The 27,908-nt window shown below is 39.7% G+C and overlaps 1 protein-coding gene across 1 annotated transcript in view; it reads left to right on the top strand.

Moving 5' to 3' along the window:
* LOC105475566 (collagen type XXVIII alpha 1 chain) overlaps nucleotides 1-27,908 on the top strand; it is a 184,552-nt gene that overhangs the window by 145,062 nt on the left and 11,582 nt on the right. The window contains exons 28-33 of the mRNA XM_011730931.2: nucleotides 3,915-3,983; nucleotides 4,672-4,752; nucleotides 4,842-4,877; nucleotides 15,767-15,803; nucleotides 17,408-17,956; nucleotides 19,750-19,907. Of these exons, the coding sequence (XP_011729233.2) occupies nucleotides 3,915-3,983; nucleotides 4,672-4,752; nucleotides 4,842-4,877; nucleotides 15,767-15,803; nucleotides 17,408-17,956; nucleotides 19,750-19,907 (930 nt within the window). The remainder of the gene's footprint in view (nucleotides 1-3,914; nucleotides 3,984-4,671; nucleotides 4,753-4,841; nucleotides 4,878-15,766; nucleotides 15,804-17,407; nucleotides 17,957-19,749; nucleotides 19,908-27,908) is intronic.

The raw sequence follows: 27,908 nt of genomic DNA, 5'->3' as shown, positions 1-27,908 counted from the left end.
CTGGAGGAACCTGAAATATTGCAAAAGAAATAATTATTCTGAGTAATTGTCAGAAAGGTATGGCATTCTTTCTGGATCCACTTTGTCTAACATACAACTCCCAGGGATATTCACCATCACACCACAGTCCCAGCTCCTCTGTTTATCACACTGTTCTGTCCTTTGAGGTTGAGACAAAGCCAACCATGGATTTCCTCTTAGTGTTCTCCCGTGAACCTTTAGTCTCTCTTATCCCTGGCCAACTGGAGCCCTAACTCAGCTACAGTGTTCTGACGCATCTCCCCTGCAACCCAAACCTTCTACCAGGTACCTCACTGAATGAAAATGTCCTCATTCACCTCCACAAAAAATCTGAGAAAACAAATTTATACCAAAGTGTACTTTACCAAGACATCTTTCTTAAGAGGATATCTTTCCTATAATATTTGTGTTTGTTTTCCTTTTGATTTGAACAGAAGAAGATGATATAACCTCAGGCAGGTGACTGCAGGTATAACCTGCAGTCCTGCATATTACTCTGGGGGCTGGCTGCTAGTCTGTATGTAGGCAGACCGCACTAACCTTCATGTTCAGAAGCAGACTGCAGATCCACTCCTATTAGAGCATGTTTTGCAGTGAGCGTAATGAGGTTGGTCTGTGTTATCTACACATTCCCGCCTGTTCATCTTCATAACACCTGTGTTGGGAGTGCCATCTTTGGAAAGAGGACAAATTTTTCTCCTCTCCTTCTTTTGCTTGAATTTTCATCTTGGAATTCCAGTGTCAGTTTAATGTTTAGGGCTTGTTTAACTGGCACAAATTCCAATCCAGGGTTCTGGGGCTCCCAAGACATCAAGTTTCCTGATGGGAAAAGATTACAGTAGTCCCTCCTTATCCTCAGGAGATATGTTCCAATATTCCCAGTGGGTGCTTGAAACCTTGGATAGTACCAAACCCTAAATATACTATGTTTTTTCTATATACACATACCTATAATAAGGTTTAATTTAAAATTAGGCACAGTAGGAGATTAATAAGCACATAATAAAATAGAACAACTATAAGCGGTATACTGTCATCAAAGTTATGTGAACGTGGTCTCTCTCAAAATATCTTATTGTACTATACTCACTTATTTTTCAACCACAGTTGACTGTGGGTAAGTGAAACCATGGGAAGTGAAAGTACAGATAAAGGGGGACTACTGTATTCTCTCCTGACTTTAAACTGATTAAAGAAGACCAATCATCCCCCTACTTGTTCCCTCTAAGCAACTAACAGAGGAAGCACTCCTTCTTCTGGGTGAGCTTCCTTGGGGGGCCCAAGACATTGTAGTGCAACACTGCATACCCATTCCCAGGGGGCCCCGTATGTCACTGCATTGGGCTTGGCTCAAGAGATAACTAAAAAGACATTCAGTGAATTAAGTTCTCTGTAGTCTCACCGCTGTAAAGAACTTGTTTTAAGTCCTCTGGTGTTGAATTGGGGAGGCAATACCATAACCCCATACCTACAACCACTTTAGAAATACATGTAAGAGAATAAAAAGAACCTTAGAGTTCACTCAAGCCGATGTGCTGTGAGAGGTTAGGGATGGGTGTGTGAAAAATTGAGCCCTTTAGTTCAACTTTAGAGAATCTGTACTTGTATTCACTTTATTTTGTACCACTTTATACAATATTTGTTTTGATGTAAGAGTTTCCTCCTAGGAATATATACAAGTAGGCAAAGGTATATAAAAGAATATTCTTAAAATTTTTTAAAACAGAAATATTGGAGATAACCTAAATGTCCATCAAAAGGCTAATGGATAAGTTGTATTCAGTTATTTAATGAAATAAAATACTGTATAGCAGAGAGAAAATCAATAAATTAGAACCTCATATATATATATACACATAAATAAATTCCAAATAGATAATGTTGAGGTTTTTTTAAAAAAATGGATGCATAAATATATCATTTATTGGAAATTTAAAATATTAAAAACATCAGCCAGGTACGGTGGCTCACGCCTGTAATCCCAGCACTTCAGGAGGCCAAGGCAGGCAGATCACCTGAGGTCAGGAGTTTGAGACCAGTCTGGCCAACATGGTGAAACCCCCACTCTACTAAAAATACAAAAATTAGCCAGGCATAGTGGCACGCACCTGTAATCCCAGCTACTCAGGAGGCTGAGGCAGGAGAATCACTTGAACTTGAGAGGTGGGGGTTGCAATGAGCTGAGATCACACCACTGCACTCCAGCCTGGGTGACAGAGTGAGACTCTGTCTCAAAACAAAAACAAAACAAAAATCACACAAACAAAAAAAATGATGTATTATTTTGAAATGTAGTTAAAGCATAAAAACATGGATACAAATGATAAATATGAATTTCAGGTAGAGATTTTCTGTCTCAGAGAAATAGGGTTGGGGATGAGTACCTAAGAGGTTTGAATTGTATCTATTTTATTTTTTAACATGGTGGTAGATAAGTGTTTACTTTATTCTATATAATTTTTCTTCTGAAATATTGCATTATAACAATTTTAAAAAGAATGAACCCTTTTGATTTAAAAAAGCTTGACAGCCAATGAACAAGGTAAAGGAGGCTCAGGGATGTTGAGATGCCCAAAGTTACAATGGTCTCCACGCATACCTCTGTGGCCCCTTCCAGGAGCTCCTCATAAGTCCCATCATGACTCCTGGAGTAGTGGCTCTCGAGCTGTAGCAGGCTTATGGAGAAATGCATACTTTGCCTTTACCTTCACCTGTGATTCTCATTTAGTTGGTTTGAGGTTGGGCCTGGGAGATGCAATTTTTATCAAGCATGCCATTGATCTTGGTGGGGAGCATCAGGATACTTTTGAAAAACACAGATCAATCCCCAGGAGCCCATGGTCCTTCAAGCCTTTGCCAGAGACTCATCACTAATAATTATCCAGAGTCATATAAGGATTGAGTATAAGATCCAAGGAGCATCAGAACTATGACTTTCTATACTTACTAGTGATTGTTTCTGTGTCATGCTCAACACCATGAAACCCCTTGGAACCTGTGTGGTTTTGGTGGGGCAAGAAATAATGTTAAAATGTGATGGAGAAAGCTGGAAACAAGTCCTGAATGTTGCTACAAATTATCAGAGATGAAACTAACAGTGCAAGGGGAATTACATAAACAGTAACTTGGCATTAATTGTGGATGGATGCTGTTATATACTCTTTTCCCCCATTACCAAAATGAATTTTTTTTTTTTTGAGATGGAGTTTTACTCTTGTTGCCCAGGCTAGAGTGCAGTGGTGCAGTCTCAGCTCACTACAACCTCCTGGTTTCAAGCAATTCTCCTGCCTCAGCCTCCTGTGTAGCTGGGACTGCAAGTGCACACCCACCATGCCCAGCTAATTTTTGTGTTTTCAGTAGAGACAGGATTTTGCCATGTTGGCTAGGCTGGTCTCAAACTCCTGACCTCAGGTGATCCACCCACCTCGGCCTCCCAAAGTGCTAGGATTACAGGCGTGAGCCACCGCGCCCAACCAATAACTTGTGTTTTTTAACATACCAGAAAACATGGAAAAATGTAAAGAAGATGCAACCCATCTTTACTACCATAGCTGAAATAGCAGCTATCTGTTATGTGTGAACTGGCTGATGTGTTCATAGCTTGAAATTAGCCACAGTGAAAGTATTTACACCACAGAAATAGGCAAATGGCATAAATCAGAGCCTTCACTTCTATCCTAGTCTTAGTTAAACACTTACTAGCAAACCATTGAGCCATACACATACACACATACGTGAATGTATTTATATACAAATGTTTAGATATATATTTCCCCCCAATATTTAGATAATACTATAATGCAGTTTTAAACTGTAAGTGTTTTTCTGACCTAAAGAATATCCAAGCTATCCTGGGAAATTAATAGAACATCTCTTTCTCATATCCTATGTAGGGGGAACAAGGACCACAAGGCTTTCCAGGCCCAAAGGGCACAATGGGCCGTGGCATCCCAGGCCAGAAGGTAAGTGTCTCAGGATCTTAGAGAAATGCTTAGGCTTAGGATCTCAATAGCTTCACTTTAACTTTGGAAGAACTCTCATATATGTGTCACGCGTCCCCTTACAACTCTCAGAAGAAAAAAAATCCACTTGAAATTAAATCCTTGTGCATTGCTTTTTCTACCTATAAATAGGTTTACTTTATAAAATGTCCTTTTCTTCGAGAGGTTGAGGCAGGGGGATTGCTTGAGGCCAGGAGTTCAAGACCAGCTTAAGCAATATAGTGAGATCCCATCTCTATGTTTAAAAAAAAATCTCATTTTCTTTATTCTCAGAAGATAACTAATAAAAGATTTATTAGTTATCTTACAACATACTTACAACATACCATGTAGGAGATACCAGATAACTCAGGAACTTGGTAAATTGTGTAATAGTTGTATGTCCTGAAAGGTGAACTGATTAGATGGTATTATTATATCTCAAGGTCTCTTCACTCTGAGACCTCTGGTTCATCATGAATTAGATTATGGTATCTGATGGGATGTAAATAAGTTACCCCCAATTTTTTTTTCAAATACTGCATTTGTATAAACAAGAACTGAAGGTCTTCAAGAGATGCCAGTTGCAGATAAACCAAAGTATAGAGCTTTTCTTATCTGGCTTTTATATTCACATTCTGAACCTATCATTTTACCCTATTGTGTAAAGGGAGAGCATGGAGAACGGGGCGATGTGGGAAAGAAAGGTGATAAAGGAGAAATTGGAGAGCCTGGATCTCCAGGAAAACAGGCAAGAAGTAGTTTTTAATGTCTCACTGTGATTTTATACTCTAACTGGTTCCAACCTATATTGACTTTTATTCTTCTTCTACTAAGTAGGGTTTGCAAGGACCCAAAGGAGACCTAGGACTTACAGTGAGTATCCATTCTAGAGGGTAATTGAGGGTTTTGTGCTTGCAAAATTTTTGCATTCATACTTTAGCTTTATAATTATGAATTTTTGGATGCAGAATTCCAGTTTCTATTTAAATGAGAGCAACTACTACCAGCCCAGTGTTGACTTAGATGCATGAGGTAATTGAATCTGACTGTGAGGGGAGAAATAAAACTTTGTCCTGCCTTATGGTGGGTGTGTGTGACTACTCCACTCGGATGCTTGGTAGAAATGATCACACTGCTATTACTGGCCAAGAAGGAGGTGGCTGTTTCAAAAAAGCCAGATTACCAAATGACTTTAATTTATGTGGTTCATCTCATTTTAGAATGAGGACTCTTTTTTTCCTGAACTAGTTCCTTTAGAAGTGCTCTGAGGAGAGCAGCAATCACAAAATTGGGATTACATTTATGTATTGATTCAATTATTCAATAAGTATTTTTTGAGCATCTACAAACATTTTCCTGTTCTTCTCCCCACACCATTAAGAACAGAAAACGGACTCTTTAAAGTCTCATGAGTGGAAGGCAAAGTCTCATTCTTCCTTTCTGATTTGAAGGCAATCCATCTTCTGGGGTTGAGGAAAAACAGATACCTTTTCCTTTTTTCCTGTTGGACTTTTCCAGGGGTTGTGGTCTAGAGGGGCTGACTCGATGTACTGTACTAGGAACATCCAAGTGTGAGGGAGTGACAGTTCAGTTGGTGAAGGCAAGAGCTGAGAGCTGGGCATGTGACCAACAGAACTGCACATGTGTTCTGTGGGCTGTCTGCCTTTTTCTCTTTGCTGTTCCCCACCATAAGTCAGACCCCCCAAAGATGCCCATAGTAGATGAAGTAGCTACATATACACAATTTCTCCCCAAAAGTAGCAGGGGAGAGTGTATGTAAATGAGCAGAGGAACGTTTCCTGTAGGTTTATACCTGCCCTACTGTCCCAACATGGGGAGAGGGACTGGTTTCCTTTCTCCATTCGTTTATTCATTCATTTCACCAACATTTATTGGACATACCCAGTAAACCTTACTCTGAGTCAGGCTCCAAAATAGGCACTGGGGAAATAGTGGAGAGTGAGGCTACCTCTCAGAACTGAAGGAGCTCACAGCCTGGTGGAGAGAAAGACAACAAAGGGTGTTCACCTACAGAGTGATAAACGCTATGATAGAAGAAGTGATCTGGGGGTCCAGAGCAGACAAAATGGCGTATGATGGTGTTTGAGGGCAGGATGGGCTTTATCTCTTGAGTGGAAGCTTTTCAACCAAGAGGCAGAGACCTTAGAAGTAGGGACATCATTCTGCTGACTTTGGCTTTCTAGATTCTGGAAGAAGAGACTGGCAAGACAAGAAGAGTGAAGGAAAAGAGAATTTGCATTCAGTGAGAATTTAGTGTGTGACAGGCTCTGTGTTAGGCTCCTCTACATCAGTACATGTTAGGCTCCTTACCTAGTACTGCAGGGTGTTTTAGAGGCCCCTGCTCTGGAACCCTGGTCCTTTTCCAGCTGCACTCCTTCCTCCAGGTGAGAAGTCCTTGGGGCCAAAGCGCATGCACGTATGTCCCTCTGTGCCACACACTGGAGGCATGGAATTCCAGAATTCTTGGTTCACACATTGGAGGCATGGAATTCCAGAATTCTTGGTTCAAATGGCCACAGGTTTGGAGAGCTGAAGCACTGGCCTGGCTGCACAGGTCCAGCCAAGAGGTGGCCAAACAGCAGGTGGTTTCAGGGGATTTGGACAGAGCTTGGAAGTGAGCACTGGTTCACGGCATGAATGCTGGCCAAACCCCCATGCAGTGTAGGACTAGTGGGTTGTGGTACAAGAAGACGGTGACAGGCTGGTGGCAATAACCTTCTCTTACCTAAGATCCCACCTTTAATCTGCATGACAGCTCCGTGAGGTAGATAGTATCTCTACATCAAATGGAGACATACAAGTTGGTTGAACATTACACCCAAAGTCATCTAGCTGGCACATAGCAGAGCCCTTATAGCTAGAGGTGGCCTGTCTGAAACCAAATTCAGGCTACTCCCCTATGAAAGCTGTTCTCAAAAGGCCTCTTTCCTCTCTCTCTCTCTCTCTCATCCTTTCTGTGATCAAATGTATCCCCCAATAGCTATCAATTGTGCAGATCCATTTTAGACTAACAAACTCCTCTTTTAAGAGGCAAATGCCATTGATGGCATTAAATGTTTTAATACATCCCATAAAATTATTTAAAAAGACTCTGTTTCTCCACCTGTCACTTTGGTGTTAGCATTTCCCAGTGTCTGGCCTCAGTCTTCCCTGTCTTCAAACTCTCAGGGAATGCAGCCACTAAAGGCAGGGGACATACAGTTTGAAAAGGCTAATTCAATAGCACAGCACAGTGATGGCATATCGTGAATGAAAAAATAGTGTTTTTATTTTAAACAGAAAGAATATATTTATCGAATGTGGGGAAGGGGAAACACACTGGTTTTAAAAAGGCTGAGAAACCCTGCTCCAGGCAATCTTATTTTTAGTCCCTGTTTGAACAGCCAAGTGTATACTGCCATTTCTTAAATCTACCCCCTACTTGGACAATTCTCCTGAGCACCAGATCTTACATCCTAGGCTGCCTGTGGACATATCTAGTTGGATGTTTCATAGACACATGAGACTTAGCCAGACTCAAGCTGGGCTCCGTCATCTTCATGAGCTCCCAACCTGCCTCCATCCCACTCCTGCCTCTCTCAGAGTATGGCCCCACCATCATTTGCCTCCTCTTAGACTCCTTCTTTCCCTCATCCTTTCTTCCAGTTACTCACCAAGCCCCTCATTCTTCCCCTGGAATGTCCCTCCAGGCCTGTCCTCCTCATCCATTACTACTACCACAGCCTTCCGATGTCATTTTTTTTTTTTTTTTTTGCCTGAATTATTTAGGAACCTCAGACCCCTCCACTGGCTGCTATGATCATTTCTCTTAAATAAAAGTTCCACCAGAGCTCTTCTCTGCCTAGGGATCATGTGAGTCCCACTGTCCAGGATAAAGTTCATACTCTTCAACATGACACAAAGGTTCTCAAGAGTCCATCTGTCTCCAACATTTCTTGTCATTGTTTCTGCTATGTGCCCTGATTCATAAGTTTACTCGAGTACTCTAATGCAGTATGCTCTGAGAGAAGGCCGACCCCCTTGCCTGAATGCTCCCCTTCCCTGTCCCAACCTGATCAGAGTCTGCCTCCCTGGACCACAGTCGCATCCCCATTCTCCTGCCCCAGGAATTCCCAGCAGATCGAGATGGTTCCTCGGCTGTCCATAGCACTTATGAAAGCCTTCGTCTATCTACTTCTTCCTAGATTGTGAATCCTTTGAGCGATAAAAATATGATGCCTTCATCATTGGCACCAAGTAACCAAGGTAGTTGTTCAGTGATTTTAGGGGAAGGAATGAACTCTTCCAGTCACTTAAATGCAAAGAACATGAAGAAAACATTTATATATATGGTGACTTCAAGCATTTTAAACCTGATTATGCTACAAAACATGTTGCAAAATTAAAATCCAACCTTAATACATGCATTGCTCTTTTAAGGGAATAAAAAGCAAATATTCCCATAGAAAAAGGTAGGACAAAGAACATACACAGATATGCACAAGAGAAAACAACTTGGAAGCATGCATATGAAAAGAAATGTAGCCTCACGAATATTTTAATTAATGTAATTTGAAATAATGATTTTGATCTATCAATTGACAAAGATGATATAATAACAACAGCCAGTATTGTGTGGCTAAAATAAAACAGATTTTCTTATCTACTGCTGTTGGAGGTGTCAGTTACTACAACTTTTCTAAAGTACAGTATGAGAGTGTGTATCACAGAGCCTTTAAGTGGCCGTACATTCAATTTCAGTAATCAAGTCTTTCAGAATCCTTAATAATGTGGAAAATGAATTATAATATAGTATTGTGGCAAATTATAACCATAAAACTTGATGTATAGTATTTTCTCCATTTATAAAAAATTAAACATAAATATATAAATACATACATTTCCCCTTTCTAGATATTTTTAATATAAATATATAAATACGTACATTTTACCTTTCTATACATGTTCTTGTTTCAGATTTTTTTTTTTTTTTTTTTTTTTTTATTGAGCTTAAATTTTGTTTTTTTTTTTTTTTTTTTTTTTTTATTTATTTATTTATTTTTTTAATTTATTTATTATTATTATACTTTAAGTTGGAGGGTACATGTGCATAACGTGCAGGTTTGTTACATATGTATACTTGTGCCATGTTGCTGTGCTGCACCCATCAACTCGTCATTTACATCAGGTATAACTCCCAGTGCAATCCCTCCCCCCTCCCCCCTCCCCATGATAGGCCCCGGTGTGTGATGTTCCCCTTCCTGAGACCAAGTGATCTCATTGTTCAGTTCCCACCTATGAGTGAGAACATGCGGTGTTTGGTTTTCTGTTCTTGTGATAGTTTGCTAAGAATGATGGATTCCAGCTGCATCCAAGTCCCTACAAAGGACTCAAACTCATCCTTTTTTATGGCTGCATAGTATTCCATGGTGTATATGTGCCACATTTTCTTAATCCAATCTGTCACTGATGGACATTTGGGTTGATTCCAAGTCTTTGCTATTGTGAATAGTGCCGCAATAAACATACGTGTGCATGTGTCTTTATAGCAGCATAATTTATAATCCTTTGGGTATATACCCAGTAATGGGATGGCTGGGTCATATGGTACATCTAGTTCTAGATCCTTGAGGAATCGCCATACTGTTTTCCATAATGGTTGAACTAGTTTACAATCCCACCAACAGTGTAAAAGTGTTCCTATTTCTCCACATCCTCTCCAGCACCTGTTGTTTCCTGACTTTTTAATGATTGCCATTCTAACTGGTGTGAGATGGTATCTCATTGTGGTTTTGATTTGCATTTCTCTGATGGCCAGTGATGATGAGCATTTTTTCATGTGTCTGTTGGCTGTATGAATGTCTTCTTTTGAGAAATGTCTGTTCATATCCTTTGCCCACTTTTTGATGGGGTTGTTTGTTTTTTTCTTGTAAATTTGTTTGAGTTCTTTGTAGGTTCTGGATATTAGCCCTTTGTCAGATGAGTAGATTGCAAAAATTTTCTCCCATTCTGTAGGTTGCCTGTTCACTCTGATGGTAGTTTCTTTTGCTGTGCAGAAGCTCTTTAGTTTAATGAGATCCCATTTGTCAATTTTGGCTTTTGCTGCCGTTGCTTTTGGTGTTTTAGACATGAAGTCTTTGCCCATGCCTATGTCCTGAATGGTACTACCTAGGTTTTCCTCTAGGATTTTTATGGTATTAGGTCTAACATTTAAGTCTCTAATCCATCTTGAATTAATTTTCGTATAAGGAGTAAGGAAAGGATCCAGTTTCAGCTTTCTACTTATGGCTAGCCAATTTTCCCAGCACCATTTATTAAATAGGGAATCCTTTCCCCATTTCTTGTTTCTCTCAGGTTTGTCAAAGATCAGATGGCTGTAGATGTGTGGTATTATTTCTGAGGACTCTGTTCTGTTCCATTGGTCTATATCTCTGTTTTGGTACCAGTACCATGCTGTTTTGGTTACTGTAGCCTTGTAGTATAGTTTGAAGTCAGGTAGCGTGATGCCTCCAGCTTTGTTCTTTTGACTTAGGATTGTCTTGGAGATGCGGGCTCTTTTTTGGTTCCATATGAACTTTAAAGCAGTTTTTTCCAATTCTGTGAAGAAACTCATTGGTAGCTTGATGGGGATGGCATTGAATCTATAAATTACTTTGGGCAGTATGGCCATTTTCACGATATTGATTCTTCCTATCCATGAGCATGGTATGTTCTTCCATTTGTTTGTGTCCTCTTTTATTTCACTGAGCAGTGGTTTGTAGTTCTCCTTGAAGAGGTCCTTTACATCCCTTGTAAGTTGGATTCCTAGGTATTTGATTCTCTTTGAAGCAATTGTGAATGGAAGTTCATTCCTGATTTGGCTCTCTGTTTGTCTGTTACTGGTGTATAAGAATGCTTGTGATTTTTGCACATTAATTTTGTATCCTGAGACTTTGCTGAAGTTGCTTATCAGCTTAAGGAGATTTTGGGCTGAGACAATGGGGTTTTCTAAATATACAATCATGTCATCTGCAAACAGGGACAATTTGACTTCTTCTTTTCCTAACTGAATACCCTTGATTTCTTTCTCTTGCCTGATTGCCCTAGCCAGAACTTCCAACACTATGTTGAATAGGAGTGGTGAGAGAGGGCATCCCTGTCTTGTGCCAGTTTTCAAAGGAAATTTTTCCAGTTTTTGCCCATTCAGTATGATATTGGCTGTGGGTTTGTCATAAATAGCTCTTATTATTTTGAGGTACGTTCCATCAATACCGAATTTATTGAGCGTTTTTAGCATGAAGGGCTGTTGAATTTTGTCAAAAGCCTTTTCTGCATCAATTGAGATAATCATGTGGTTCTTGTCTTTGGTTCTGTTTATATGCTGGATTATGTTTATTGATTTGCGAATGTTGAACCAGCCTTGCATCCCAGGGATGAAGCCCACTTGATCATGGTGGATAAGCTTTTTGATGTGTTGCTGAATCCGGTTTGCCAGTATTTTATTGAGGATTTTTGCATCGATGTTCATCAGGGATATTGGTCTAAAATTCTCTTTTTTTGTTGTGTCTCTGCCAGGCTTTGGTATCAGGATGATGTTGGCCTCATAAAATGAGTTAGGGAGGATTCCCTCTTTTTCTATTGATTGGAATAGTTTCAGAAGGAATGGTACCAACTCCTCCTTGTACCTCTGGTAGAATTCAGCTGTGAATCCATCTGGTCCTGGACTTTTTTTGGTTGGTAGACTATTAATTGTTGCCTCAATTTCAGAGCCTGCTATTGGTCTATTCAGGGATTCAACTTCTTCCTGGTGTAGTCTTGGAAGAGTGTAAGTGTCCAGGAAATTATCCATTTCTTCTAGATTTTCCAGTTTATTTGCATAGAGGTGTTTATAGTATTCTCTGATGGTAGTTTGTATTTCTGTGGGGTCGGTGGTGATATCCCCTTTATCATTTTTAATTGCGTCGATTTGATTCTTCTCTCTTTTCTTCTTTATTAGTCTGGCTAGTGGTCTGTCAATTCTGTTGATCTTTTCAAAAAACCAACTCCTGGATTCATTGATTTTTTGGAGGGTTTTTTGTGTCTCTATCTCCTTCAGTTCTGCTCTGATCTTAGTTATTTCTTGCCTTCTGCTAGCTTTCGAATGTGTTTGCTCTTGCTTCTCTAGTTCTTTTAATTGCGATGTTAGAGTGTCAATTTTAGATCTTTCCTGCTTTCTCTTGTGGGCATTTAGTGCTATAAATTTCCCTCTACACACTGCTTTAAATGTGTCCCAGAGATTCTGGTATGTTGTATCTTTGTACTCATTGGTTTCAAAGAACATCTTTATTTCTGCCTTCATTTCGTTATGTACCCAGTAGTCATTCAGGAGCAGGTTGTTCAGTTTCCATGTAGTTGAGCGGTTTTGATTGAGTTTCTTAGTCCTGAGTTCTAGTTTGATTGCACTGTGGTCTGAGAGACAGTTTGTTATAATTTCTGTTCTTGTACATTTGCTGAGGAGTGCTTTACTTCCAATTACGTGGTCAATTTTGGAGTAAGTATGATGTGGTGCTGAGAAGAATGTATATTCTGTTGATTTGGGGTGGAGAGTTCTATAGATGTCTATTAGGTCTGCTTGCTGCAGAGATGAGTTCAATTCCTGGATATCCTTGTTAACTTTCTGTCTCGTTGATCTGTCTAATGTTGACAGTGGAGTGTTGAAGTCTCCCATTATTATTGTATGGGAGTCTAAGTCTCTTTGTAAGTCTCTAAGGACTTGCTTGATGAATCTGGGTGCTCCTGTATTGGGTGCATATATATTTAGGATAGTTAGCTCTTCCTGTTGAATTGATCCCTTTACCATTATGTAATGGCCTTCTTTGTCTCTTTTGATCTTTGATGGTTGAAAGTCTGTTTTATCAGAGACTAGTATTGCAACCCCTGCTTTTTTTTGTTCTCCATTTGCTTGGTAAATCTTCCTCCATCCCTTTATTTTGAGCCTATGTATGTCTCTGCGTGTGAGATGGGTCTCCTGAATACAGCAGACTGATGGGTCTTGACTCTTTATCCAGTTTGCCAGTCTGTGTCTTTTAATTGGAGCATTTAGTCCATTTACATTTAAGGTTAAGATTGTTATGTGTGAACTTGATCCTGCCATTATGATATTAACTGGTTATTTTGCTCGTTAGTTGATGCAGTTTCTTCCTAGCCTCGATGGTCTTTACATTTTGGCATGTTTTTGCAATGGCTGGTACCGGTTGTTCCTTTCCATGTTTAGTGCTTCCTTCAGGGTCTCTTGTAAGGCAGGCCTAGTGGTGACAAAATCTCTAAGCATTTGCTTATCTGTAAAGGATTTTATTTCTCCTTCACTTATGAAACTTAGTTTGGCTGGATATGAAATTCTGGGTTTAAAATTCTTTTCTTTAAGAATGTTGAATATTGGCCCCCACTCTCTTCTGGCTTGGAGAGTTTCTGCCGAGAGATCTGCCGTTAGTCTGATGGGCTTCCCTTTGTGGGTAACCCGACCTTTCTCTCTGGCTGCCCTTAAGATTTTTTCCTTCATTTCAACTTTGGTGAATCTGGCAATTATGTGTCTTGGAGTTGCTCTTCTCGAGGAGTATCTTTGTGGCGTTCTCTGTATTTCCTGGATTTGAATGTTGGCCTGCCCTACTAGGTTGGGGAAGTTCTCCTGGATGATATCCTGAAGAGTGTTTTCCAACTTGGTTCCATTTTCCCCCTCACTTTCAGGCACCCCAATCAGACGTAGATTTGGTCTTTTTACATAATCCCATACTTCTTGCAGGCTTTGTTCATTTCTTTTTCTTCTTTTTTCTTTTGGTTTCTCTTCTCGCTTCATTTCATTCATTTGATCCTCCATCGCTGATACTCTTTCTTCCAGTTGATCAAGTCGGTTACTGAAGCTTGTGCATTTGTCACGTATTTCTCGTGTCATGGTTTTCATCTCTTTCATTTCGTTTAGGACCTTCTCTGCATTAATTACTCTAGCCATCAATTCTTCCACTTTTTTTTCAAGATTTTTAGTTTCTTTGCGCTGGGTACGTAATTCCTCCTTTAGCTCTGAGAAATTTGATGGACTGAAGCCTTCTTCTCTCATCTCATCAAAGTCATTCTCCGTCCAGCTTTGATCCGTTGCTGGCGATGAGCTGCGCTCCTTTGCCGGGGGAGATGCGCTCTTATTTTTTGAATTTCCAGCTTTTCTGCCCTGCTTTTTCCCCATCTTTGTGGTTTTATCTGCCTCTGGTCTTTGATGATGGTGATGTACTGATGGGGTTTTGGTGTAGGTGTCCTTCCTGTTTGTTAGTTTTCCTTCTAACAGTCAGGACCCTCAGCTGTAGGTCTGTTGGAGATTGCTTGAGGTCCACTCCAGACCCTGTTTGCCTGGGTATCAGCAGCAGAGGCTGCAGAAGATAGAATATTTCTGAACAGCGAGTGTACCTGTCTGATTCTTGCTTTGGAAGCTTCCTCTCAGGGGTGTACTCCTCCCTGTGAGGTGTGGGGTGTCAGACTGCCCCTAGTGGGGGATGTCTCCCAGTTAGGCTACTCAGGGGTCAGGGACCCACTTGAGCAGGGAGTCTGTCCCTTCTCAGATCTCAACCTCCGTGCTGGGAGATCCACTGCTCTCTTCAAAGCTGTCAGACAGAGTTCTTTGCGTCTGCAGAGGTGTCTGCTGCGTTTGTTTTTCGTTTCAGATTTTTTAAAATGTCTTTTTAAGTGTGGGAAAGCATGACAAAGCCTAGAAAAAAAGATGACTGTTGACTCTCATTTTGTAGAACTGCATTATATAACTCAGCATTGCGGTAGATGTTCTTTTTAAATAGCCACTTGGAATCATTAGCTTTTACGTACAGTTTAAAAAGTTAAATTAAAATATTATGAATATTCCCTATATATTCTACTTTTAAGCCATGTTACCGGCTACATCACCTCCACCTTGATTATGTCATTATAGATTTGTTCTTAAAAGTTTTACCTTTGCACCTGTTAAAATTTATTTTCTTAGATTGGGTCCACTGGTCCTCCTGTTGAGATCTAGGCTTCTGTTAATCATCTCTTTTAGCTTCAAGTGTTGGACAAATGTGGAATCCTGCCTTCTCTACTCTCATCGTACTTGCTTATAAACACACTGCACAGGGAAGAGCGTTGGCAGCTTTATTTCTAGTACACAGCTCATTTCAGGCCCTTCTGATGGAGCTCATGGGCAGCAGGACAAGGAAAGGGCATTCAGGAACATGGGGAAATGTCACAGAAGAGCCAAAGCAAGAGTGTTAAGAAGCTGAAGAGAGGACTTGAAAAATCAGGAACTAGCACAGAAAAAGAAGAGAAAACACAGCACAGGATGAATTCTCTGCAGGCATTGGGGCTTGTCTTGGTTGCTCAGCACATGTGGTTTAAATTGTGTAACTGAATGTATATATAGCGCCACACCACTGTAGGTATGTTAAAGTTGCCAGACCCTGTGTTGATGTGTGCATTACCATTGGTTAATCCATACCATAGCCCTGAGACACAGATACTATTAGGGCACCAAATGCCTGAGGTCACACAGCTGATAAATGCTGCAGTTGCAATTTGAATTCCGAAAGTCTCAGCTATTAAGTTTCACAGCTCAAATGCATTTTAGTTATGGTATATTATAGTCAACTTTTGACTTCTGTGTTATTTTATTTTCTGCATTGAAAGGATTAAATCAAATGGTCAATGCTGATTGTAATAAGATATCATTTATAGCTATAGGAAAAATATTATAGTCATTCATATAGTGATACATTTTTCTTTTTATCCCCTAGAAAGAAGAAATTATCAAACTTATTACAGAAATATGTGGTAAGATTTGACTCTCAAGAAAAAACCATCACTTTAAAGTGTTAGCCCCACTATGTACTGGGTTGGTGAGAGAATGTGTTTGTCCAGATATATATTATATAGCTAGTAGGAAAATGTAAAGCTCATTTGAAGTCAATGGATACTGAAAGGAAGCAGTAAGAGAGACTGTGGAAATCCTGATGTAAGAAAATAAAATCATCTTCCCAGACTGGTTAAGGCATGTGAGGGTGCCAGCCTAGAGTACGTAGGCAGCCGGGCCTTTTGTTAGCACAGTACTCGTTTGTATTCTGTGACATTTACCTGAGCTGAGAAGAAAAACTCAACAAAGGAAATATGACTACAAGAGCCAAACTGGTATTTGAGTCCAGCCTAGCTGGTGATTAGAATGTCTGTGTTTTTCCTGAAGCCATGAATTCTTTCTGAGTAGAGTTTTGAGTTGTACTCAGTCCCAAAGGTGGGAGGACAGAGTCACGTGTTCACCTTGCTTCACAACTACTAAATCCTTCCATGGCTTCCAAACTTAGAGTTACCAGAAAGAGGAAGTAAAGAAAAGAAATTAGCCAAAAGGCAAGAGACTAATGGAATAATGATGGGAGAATCTTCTGGGTTTAAAGTAGTCAGAGGCAGGCATATTGTTGTCCTTCTATACAGAGAATCCCAGAACCAGCTTATTTCCTAGAAGACTGCTGGGCCTAAGAATCAGCCTGGGAGTCTCTCTAGTGAGAGAGCAATCTAGACATGGCTTCTGGGTTCTAGAAGCCCTATAAAAATAGCACATGATTTCCTGATGGTTTTCTGCAGTAGGCTTATTGAACAACACAAAGATATGAATAAAGAAACAGAACCCTGATAAATTTCCTGGTGACTCTGGCAACTGCTTTACATGGTTGTTATCAACTTAAATAGAAGGTTTTTTTTAACTGACTAGTGTTCTCGGGGATTACTCCCCTCAAAAGCTTTCATAGCATGGATGTACTGCTGGCCTCCTTGGTAACGTGAAAGCTGCCATAGTTGTCATTGTGGGTGACTGGAGACATAAACTAGAGTAGTTAGGGATAGCTGTTCCTGTGTACATTTAAGATCCTAATCCTTCCACCACAATGACAATTTTTCATCCCATTACTTCATCCACTGGCCAGCCTGGTGAGCAAATTTCAATTTTCATATATGGCTATGGTTGAAGACTGAAATATCAGCTTTCAGATTCAGATTAAATACAATGGTGGGATGATAAACAGCAAATGTTGGATGGTGGTTACCTCTCTGGGAGAGGAAGAGGAATGTTATTGGGACGGCATCCACAGGGCATGCTAACTCTTTTAAAAATATTTTATTTTAAAATCCAAGAAACAAGCACATAAGTATTTATTACTATCCACTACAGTGTTTTTCCCCACACATATATTATATTATATATTATGTATATTTTAAAAGAGTCAAGTATAGAAACCAGAAGGGAGAGAGCTGTTAGGTATTTTCACAATCACAGAAAAGGAAGAGAATAATTCAGGTCTCAGGTTCATCATTGCCTTTGTCTCCCCTCCCCTCAACAATCTGATGTCAATCATTCCCACAATGTTTCTATCTCGACATTCATCTTTTAGGTTGTGGGCCCAAATGCAAAGAGACTCCGCTAGAGCTGGTGTTTGTGATTGACAGCTCAGAAAGCGTGGGGCCAGAGAACTTCCAGATCATCAAAAATTTTGTGAAGACTATGGCTGACCGGGTTGCTCTGGACCTTGCCACGGCCCGCATAGGCATTATCAACTATAGCCATAAGGTGGAGAAGGTGGCTAATTTGAAGCAGTTCTCCAGCAAGGATGACTTCAAGTTGGCTGTGGACAACATGCAGTATCTGGGGGAAGGCACATACACAGCCACCGCTCTCCAAGCAGCCAACGACATGTTCGAAGATGCAAGGCCGGGTGTAAAAAAAGTGGCCTTGGTCATCACCGATGGGCAGACAGATTCTCGTGATAAAGAGAAACTGACAGAGGTGGTGAAGAATGCCAGTGACACCAATGTGGAGATATTTGTGATAGGGGTGGTGAAGAAAAATGATCCCAACTTTGAAATATTCCACAAAGAAATGAATCTAATTGCTACTGACCCAGAGCATGTTTACCAGTTTGATGATTTCTTTACCCTGCAAGGTAAGGAAGGCTGTCTGGCCCAGGGGAAAGGCATTTACGTTGTTTCTCCAAGTACCATATCACTGGTTTGTCCTGACCAAATAGAAAAATTTGGAGGCTAATAAGGCTTATGCCAACATTAAATGGTAACACGTAAACTCCAGAAGATTAAAAATACTTAGTGTCATTCAGTTTGGAGGGTACAATCCCTTGTCTTTAATCAGGGTTAATAAATGCTGAGTTGGCCTTGGAGTTAACTAGAGTCCATGGTCAACAGACAGGAATGGAGAGAAAGAATAGGACTTGGGGATATTGCTAACATTGGGTAATGTTCAGAAAGTTACCTAACTAAAATAAGGGATTGAGCAAGCCAACAGCAAGGCAGAAAACAGTCAGGAAATAAAAATGAATTAAGAAGTACATGCTGAATGAAAAAAAAGTTATGATCATCTAAAGAGATGAGAAATGCAAGTAACTGGGATGAATTAGAGGACATGTTCTAGTCTCTGTTTTTATGAAAGCAGATAATGATGAGTAAACAGGTTGATATCAGGAATTTATCTCAAAGAACAACATTTTAAAATTTATTGTACAGTGCCGGGCACAGTGGATCACAAGGTCAGGAGTTAGAGAACAGCCTGGCCAGTGTGGTGAAACCTTGTCTCTACTAAAAATCCAAAAATTAGCTGGGCGTGGTGGCGTGTGCCTGTATTCCCAGCTACTCGGGCAGCTGAGACAGGAGAACTGCTTGAACCCAGGAGGCGGAAGTTGCAGTGAGCCGAGATTGCGCCACTGCACTCCAGCCTGAGTGACAGGCAAGACTCTGTCTCAAAAAATAAATAAATAATAAATAATAAAATGTATTGTACAGTCAATGCTAATCTGATGGGCTTCTCTATGCTAAGTTTATCCTTTCACATTAACTGATATTTACTAATGAGTCATCCTAGGACATTGATCTAATTTAATCTATGATTAAATCATGGTCAGTATGACTTTATGATAAAATGTATACCAATTCTTTGGAAACTGATGATTCACTCTGGCAGACCTGCACCTGGCAAGTTTGTGAAGTAAGAGAAAGGCTTCAGTTTGGCTTCATCCTTCTTCCTTTACCCACCTGGGAGTGGGGTCTGATGTGGCTGGGCACCGCCCATCAGTGCCTCATGCCCTGCCTACTCCGTGTACCAGCACACTGGCCTTAAGGAGAGCATACCGTTCTCAGAAACTTTCCATTTGTTATTTCTCACCTTCTCCAGAGCTTTCTAACCTGGGGTTCTACTTCCTCAATACCCTGCTGGCTGACTGGTGGGTTTGTTTATCTGGTATATTCAATCTCACTGGGCTGTGAATGTGTTAGAATAGCCAGAGACATTTCAGAGCCAACTTATATTTAATCCTTGGAGAGCTTCATCATTCTATCTGGAGTTAGTATATTTGTTACAGCCTGTAAGGAATATTTTCAACTGGCTGGCCATTTGCTATCCTTAAAACCAGAGGTAGTTGCCAATTCAACTTACTATGGGTGAGGCTAGCTCTTGACAAGGAGTGATTCACGGTGAACAGAGACACTTTGGATGAACATACATTAAAGTGATTCTTTTGCCTCTTTGTGTCATATATATTAAATCAAGTTATTTTAGATGACCTCTTACACAGGATGTAAAAATGCTTTTATAAGTTAGTTAACTTAGCTGTTGATTTCAAGTAATGGGAAATTACATATTTTAAGGAGAGTGCAGATCTTTTTAAATGAGTTTTAAGTATTGTTTCATTGCTTCTACTATCTCTCTTTTCTACTTCTTTTTTAAAAGACACCCTGAAGCAAAAATTGTTTCAAAAAATTTGTGAGGATTTTGATTCCTATCTCGTTCAAATCTTTGGTTCATCATCACTTCCACCTGGATTTGGGATGTCAGGGGAAGAACTCAGTGAATCTACTCCAGAGCCTCAAAAAGAAATTTCTGAGTCAGTAAGTAACTGTCTCACTTACTCTGTGAGCTTAAAATGGTGTATTCTCTCTGTTTGATATCAAAGATCATTCTGCCCTGCATTGTCAAGAATCAGCTGAGGCATGTGTATTTTTAGGTCCTTGGCTCTAAGTGTTAGTATCTTGACTTTAGACTTCTAGTTCTGAAATAGAATTAGGTTTTGTAGGGTATTTTTAAAAACTTATGTATTTTATACGTATTTATTAAACGTTGCAGATAACATTTTTATATTATACTCCTATCACCATCAAAGTAACCATGTGTGCTATGACAGATTAACACGACACTCTGAATTCACCTACTTGCCATGCTGTGCAGTGCCTTTCATACCAGGCCACAACTCTCCCTCTTCGTCTGTGCATCTTCTTCCCACTTTGTACCCTCTCATGTTTTTTCTAAATATGCATATGCCCAACTGGCCACTCTCCCACACTCTAAGCCATGCGTTTGCTCATTTGGCTTCCACCTCCTGTGCTCTGAGTGAGGACTGTGAGGGAGGCTATATATGCATATGGTGCAAAGTAGATGCTCTGTTTCAGAGCTCCTCAATCACATAGCATGTGAAGAGCCACCTCCTGAATCAATTGACACAAATGTGACTGTCCTCCTAGCAAGCTTCTGGGAACTGACTTCAGCCAATCAGATTATGGGCAAAGATTAGTTTTTTAAGGAGAAAATGGGGGAGCCTTTTATAGTTACTAATGAGTGCTGTAGTCTCTTCTCCACCAAATTGCAACTTGGGCAAGTCCAGACCAATTTCTATTACCCCCATGGACATCCTCTGGCAAGCAGGCACACAGCAGTCATGGCCCTGTTGTGTAAGCTCAGTGAAGTCCTTGCACTGCCCTTTTCTGAAGCCTTCGTGTACATGAAAGAGTGACCATGAGCCTGTGCAACAGTGTTCCAACATCAGGATTCAGCTAACAGTCTACTTAAACTAAGGCCCTAAGGAACATTCAGATCAGTAGTTGAACTCAGGGCCATTCAGGAATCAGGCCTGCGATACCATTCCTAAGGGCACAGACTATAGAACTTACTAGATTCTCACATCCTGTTCACAAAAGGGCAGAAAGGCCTCTAACATATTTCTATTTGATTAAATAGTAACCAATTGCAAAATGGGTAATTCCAGTCAGGGCAACAGATTCTACTAAATTGCAGATTGAAATTAACACAAACATTTATACTCCATGGTCTATACCAGGGGTCAGCAAACTCTGTAAAGGGCCATATACTGAATAGTTTTGGATTTTCAGGTCATTTGATTTCTGTTCTAATTACTCAACTGTGCCTTTAAAGTAGAAACACAGCCATAGATAATACTTAAATGAATGAGTGTGGCTGAGTTCTGATGAAATTTATTCACAAGAACAGATAGTGACTCAGATTTGGCCCACAGTGTTGCCAACCGTGATCTATATTGTGCATTTTAAAGTAAATTCCAGACAATAATGGACACAGTCTATCTCCTCCTGAGCATGGACCGCTACTGGGGCCTCTCCTGTTTGTGTGACTTACCACTTTGTCCCTCTCTAGTCAATTGACATCCCTTTCTAAAGTCTTCCTAAACAAGAGCAAGCTCAGGTTTCATCCATGAATTGATGCTTAAACTGAGCCCTCCTTATAATCACTGAATCACATTTTTGCTATATTAATACCAGTGAATTCCAATAGCATGTATTGATTATTAACTGCTATGATAGATGGTGTGACTCTTAAGACATGGCTTCTGCCTGAGAGAAGCTCACACTCTTTCAGGGAGATAGGTAAGTACAAGATGCATTACAAATTTTAGCAAAGCTATGAAGGAAACACAGAGATGATGCAATTAATTTCAGGAAAGAGAAATGGGAAAGTGTCTTAGTCTGTTGGGGCTGCCATAACAAAAATACCATAGACTGAGTGGCTTAAACAACAAACATTTATTTTTCACACTCTGGAGGTTGGGAAGTCTAAAATCTGGTGTTTGGTGAGGGCTTGCTTTCTGGCTTGTAAACAGCCACCTTCTTGTTATGTCTTCACATGACCGAGAGACAGCTCATCTCTCATATCACTTCTTATAAGGGCATTGATCCCATACATAAAGGCTCCACCCTCATGACCTAATCACCTCCCAAAGGACCCACCTTCAAATACCATCACATTGGGGATTCAGGTTTCAATGTATGATTTTTGGAGGGACACAAACATTTAGTTCATAACATGAGGCATCACAGAGGAGGTGACATTCATTGAGTCAAGTTTTAAGAATAACGAGGAGTTTTTCAAGAGAAGAGCAGGGGGAAGGGTATTCCTAGCAAAAACAAAAACAAAACAACAACAACTAGAAAAACGGTAGGCAAAGGGAGACTTTAAAGTGCCGTGGCATTTCAAGAAAGTTGAACAAGTTCAGTCTAATTGTAGCCTAGGGTGTGGGTGGTAGAGTGATTAGAGTTAAAACTGGACAGGTAATTTAAGGACTGATTATAAATGTCTTAATGTATTAAGGCAAGGAGCTTGAACTTCATCTATAGGCCAGGCAGACAGAGACAGCAGAGGAGTTTTAAAAGTAAGAGTCATATACTCATATTTGGTTCACAGAAAGAATAACCTTGATTGCTGTGTGAAACATACCTAGGAGGAGGTGAGGAGACTGGAGGCTGAGATACGAGGCGTGATAGTCCAGGGAAATGATAATGAGGCCCTGAAAGAAGGCAGGGGCAGTGGGAATAAACAGGAGGCACAGATTGAAAAGCGATTTCTAGGGCAGAATTAACAGGATATAGTGATTGAAAGGATTGGAAGTTAGGGAGAGGGAGGGGTTTGGGTAGGACTATCGGGTTTCTACCATGGAGATGAGATAGATTGAAACACTATATACTGAGATGGAGAATATAAAAGGCAGGGTGGTTTTTGTTTTGTTTTGTTTTTTAAGGAAAATAGTGAGTTTAGTTTGCATCATGTAAAGTGGAGGTGCCTGAGGGACATCCAAGGCAGTTATGATACATAATGAGGAAAAGTAAGAACGGATGCCTCTGTATCAAGTCCCAGGAAGCTTGATGGCCTTGAGAGACAAATGACATTAACAGACTAGGACAGAAGAAGCTTTCTAGTAGCTGGGGAGGGGAGGAAATAAGAAAAAATACAACCAAAATACTCTGGATTTATAACACCAAGAGCCACATGAAGGGAAGCTGAACATCAGCTAGGTCTCTCTAGGGGAACTTTGACCCAGATAGCGGGACCTCGCAGTGAACTTGACCTTCTCACATCACACCTCTTGTCTCTAGGCTTTCTCATTCTGGCTCTTTTTAAAGAAGCACCAATGCAAAACTGAATTTTTAAACAACTATTTCATTATAGATATTTAGTTTGAACAAACATGTGCATTTATGTTCACATTTAAATCTTTGACATAGAGTCATGCATTGTTTAGTGACAGGGACACTTTCTGAGAAATGTTTCGTGAGGCAATTTTGTTTTTGTGTGAACATCATAGAGTGTACTCATACAAATCTAGATAGTATAGCCTGCTATACACCTGGGCTAGATAGTATAACCTATTGCTTCTAGGTTAGAAACCTGCAGAGCATGTTACTGTACTAACTACTGTAGGTAATTGTAACACAATGGTAAGTATTTGTATATCTGAGCATATCTAACCATAGAAAAGGGTAAAAATATAGTATTATAATCCGATGGGACCACTGTTGTGTATGTGGTGTGGTTGACCAAAACATCGTTATGCAGCACTTGACTGCACACACATGCACCCGCACATAGTATACACATACACATATACAAAAACATATTTATGCCTCTGTGCATGCACACCCACCTTTATCTAATAAGTATAGTTACAGTATCCAAACATCTAAAATTAAATGAATCTGTTACAACCTTTCTGTTCTCAGATCATTCCTGAGCCTACCCTAGGCGATACTGCAAAGCTAGTAAACAATCATGTCAGAAGTACCATTTCCCTTTTGTTGTCTCTTCCTTTTCACTGTTGTCCCTTCTGTCACTCCCTTAAGACACCTAACTCTGTCCTTCCTTCCTCCTCTTCTTTCTACCAAAATACGTTCTTAGGGAAAAATAAAATTAACATTCTCTCACTGTGATCATGAAAAACATTCAAATTCTTCATAAAACCCTGCATAACAACTAATTATTAGTATCACTGCAAAAGGTTGCTGTATAAGTATTATTTATTGCTTATAATAGACTTGTTACCCTCAGAATATAACTTGCACCTGTGTTATGGAGGAGGAAAAAACAAAAAATAATAAACATATTGCTAACTGATCTAGAAGAAATATTCCAGACCGAGAAGTCAGGAAACCTGGCTTGTGGTCTCAGAGCTGAAGCTAAGAACTATTCTCTTGACTCCAAAGCCTGTATTTTTTCTATTTTATTATTTCTGAAATTGGGATGCATCTATTTAATGTGTGTGGTCTTTTTTCAAAACTATTTTAAAATGTATAGTACATCTCATGATGAATGACATCTTAGAAATGAAATCTGATAGCTGCCTGACATTAGGGGAATCACCTATTTTCCTGAGGTCTCAGTTCTCTCATCTGTAAAATAAAAGATTGTTACTAGAATATTCTTCCTGTTCTAAAAGTATATGATTACAGCTGTCAAAAATATTTACTGGGTCAAGCCAGAATGCAGGCTATTTTACTGCATTTTAATGTATGAGAGGTTTAAACAGAACAAAATCTTGCATTCCACCCTTTATGAAAGCCACAGTTAATCCAGAGAGGTGCAGCCCAAATTCAAGGTGTTCCTAAAGGCCCCCGGGAACTTTAAAATGCAAATAAATCACCTTCAGATTAAGTATTTGAGTGCAGAGAGACCTGACAAGGAAGTGTGTTTGATTCTTGGGGAGAATCAACCAAGAAGGACTCCTGAGAAGCCAGACAATCTGAAGATCCTGGCTGCGGAGCCCACTGGCAGTAGAATCCCCAGAGCCGAATTGGAGAAATTTTGACCCACACTTCTGGGAAAATGCTAAGTCTTAACATAAACACTAATGCAGATGATCATTAGCATTCATCCAGAGCAGACATGCATTCAGATTTGAAGACTTTGTAATATATGCAAAATTCTGGGCAATAAATTATGAGGAAAATGTTTGGAAATCAGAAAGCAAAAGACCTTTTGCATGTGGCACCTGGTCAGCAATCCTCCTTAGAGTCCGTTTTCCTCTCCTTAAAGATCAGCTCAAAGACTGAAAGAGAATGGTGATAACACGTCTGCTTCTCCAGCTACACGGAGCAGCCCTGGACTCCAGGTTCGGCTCTCAGGTGCCCCTAGACTCCTCGTTTGTGCCTTTGACTATGGTGTCCCTGCTTGGAGCTGGAGCCAGCCTTCTTTTCTAAGGCAGGCCAGTGTGGCTGGAGTAGAAATGTGCAGAGCTTACAGGCAAGCTTGTGTTTTTAGATTTAAGATGTATTAAAAAGAATAGAAATACAACAAACATTTGGCTGCATTCTCACCACCCAGAAGTAACCAGTGTTTCCATTTGTTCATTCATTCTTGCTTCAGATAAAGTCCTAACTTTTTCCCTCCAGAGCTCTTTTTCCTCATCTCTCCAGAGGCAATCACTATCATGAATTGGGTGTGTATTCTGCCAGTCGTTTGTGTTGGTTAAATCCAACTTTTAGAGTTGGAAGGCAGGTGAGGGCTTAATCTTTTTTATTTGAAAAATGATGACATTAAAGTCTAGAGGAATTAAATAATGCAAATTTATCTCTTTCTCTTTTGCTTTTTGCATATCCTTATTAAGTTCAACCTAAAGATGAGTATAACAGAAAGATTAACCCATTGTGAATTTATTCAGTGGATACTTTTTGCCTATTTTATGCTATGGAGATAGAAAAAAAAGAGATAGAGAAAGAAGAAAAGAAAGAAAAAAGATATGGCATAATTTCTCTTATCAGGAAAGTGGTATTTCTTTAGAAAACAAGAAATTATACAAGATAGTGGAGGGGAGGAAAACATTTTTTTTCCCTCTACCCATCTTAGGGTTATTAGCTAGGGCCTTGTAAATTAGACTGACAAAAGACAGATTAACAATAGGAAAACATCCAGAAGTTATTAACATGCAGCATATACACATAGGAGCATGGAGATGAGTAGCTCAAAGGGGTGGTTAGCACTTGGTCTTATATAGCATCTTAATGAAAGAACAATAGAGCTTAGAGGAGTGACAAGACAATGGGAAAGGACTTTCTACAGCAGCAGATGATGGGAAGATAAACATATGGGTGAACTAATGGAAGATAAAGATTAGTAAATAGTTTGTTATGTAGAGTCCTCTGGTGTATCTCTGGGCTAACTAAGGGTCTAGACTCCTCTTGAGTCATTAACCCTGATTTTCTGAGGACGGATGCCTTTATGAATGTATCTCCTGCATTGAGACAAATGAGCTTGTATCTGATTCTCAATTGCCTTCAGTTCAAAATAATCAGTGTGCCACAGGGGCATATTTTGGGAGGCATATTCTGTTACTCTTCAATAGGATAGGACTAAAGGTTAAATTACACACAATCAGCGTCAAGTATAGAAGAGTCAGAAGGTATTGTGCATCATCTAGAAGGGGAGAATCAGTACTGAGTGGGTTATTGGAGAAGGTTTTGCTCATGGAGACCAACTTCTCCTAGGCTGTGGTGGAAGGGTTGATATTGAGAGCCTGAGGCAGAGTAGAAAGGAAGAAGGAATGAAAGATCCTGACCAGATATTCTGGGAGTAGTGGAAGGCAAGGTTACAAAAATGTGGAGGAGGCTGGGCGTGGTGGCTCACATCTGTAATACCAGCTACTTGGGAGGCTGAGGCATGAGAACTGCTTGAACCTGGGAGGTGGAGGTTGCAGTGAGCCAAAATCGTGTTGGGCAACAGAACAAGACTCTGTCTTCAAAATAATAATAATAATAATAAAATAAATGTTATAGAGTCATGGCGAAATATAGTATCATAATATAGTATATTATGTCATAATATAATATATTTTTTTAAAATAGCATAGAGCATAGAAAACCAAACACACAGTATTTTTTTGTAAAAAAAAAAAAAAATGGATACGCACACAGAAAAAAGACTGGGGAAAAATATACCTGAATACCAACAATGACTATCTTTAGGAGGTAGAATTACTTCTGATTTCTATTTTCTTTTTTTGATATCCACATTTTCTAAAATTCCCTTCAATTAACATGCTTGCTTTTGTGGTAAGGAAATTGTAAAAATTGCAAGCCATAATAATTATGCATTTGTTGAAATAATCTGACATCTCACTGAGCCAGAAAATTAATGAAATTATTTTCACCTACTAAAGTTAATTTTGCTTGTCTTGGAATCTGTGGTATAATGTTAACAGATGTCAAAATTTCCAAATGATTATGTGATTGAGAATGAAAACACACATTCCTAAGCTTAGAAGAGGTAAAATATAGCTTTTGAGGACTCCAGACTTGAACAAGGTAAATATTTAAAGGCTGAGTTAATTCCTTGAAGAAAACTGTGCTGCTTAGCCCACCTCTTCAATGGAACAGTCTCACCTTCTAGACCGTATATCTGAAGTGTAGACTAATGTCAGTTGACTTTTATGTTTGATAAACTCCTCAAACTCTTATTTCTTGCTTAAAATTAAATACATCCAAGCAAAAAACAACAGGATTTTTTTTTTTCCTGAAGATTTGTCACTAGCTTACCAATAACTTTTGGAAAGTTTCTTAATCATTTATAGCTTTGTATTCCCTCCAGTAGAAAATAAGGGACTCAGTGCTGGGCTCAAGGAGGCCAAGGTGGAAGGATCATTTGAAGTCAGGAGTTTGAGACCAGCCTGGGCAACACAGTGAGACTCTATCTCTATGAAAAATAAAAAAGAAAATAAGGGACCAAGAAAGTTTTCCTCTAGCTTTAAACTCTCTAATATAATGATTATTTTAAAAAGTTCACATTCAAATTGCTGTATGTGCATACAGGATCATTCCGAA

This window comes from Macaca nemestrina, chromosome 4 (genome assembly GCF_043159975.1).
Source record: "Macaca nemestrina isolate mMacNem1 chromosome 4, mMacNem.hap1, whole genome shotgun sequence".
Classification (NCBI taxonomy): Eukaryota; Metazoa; Chordata; class Mammalia; order Primates; family Cercopithecidae; genus Macaca; species Macaca nemestrina.
This window is presented reverse-complemented; position numbering and strand designations above follow the sequence as displayed.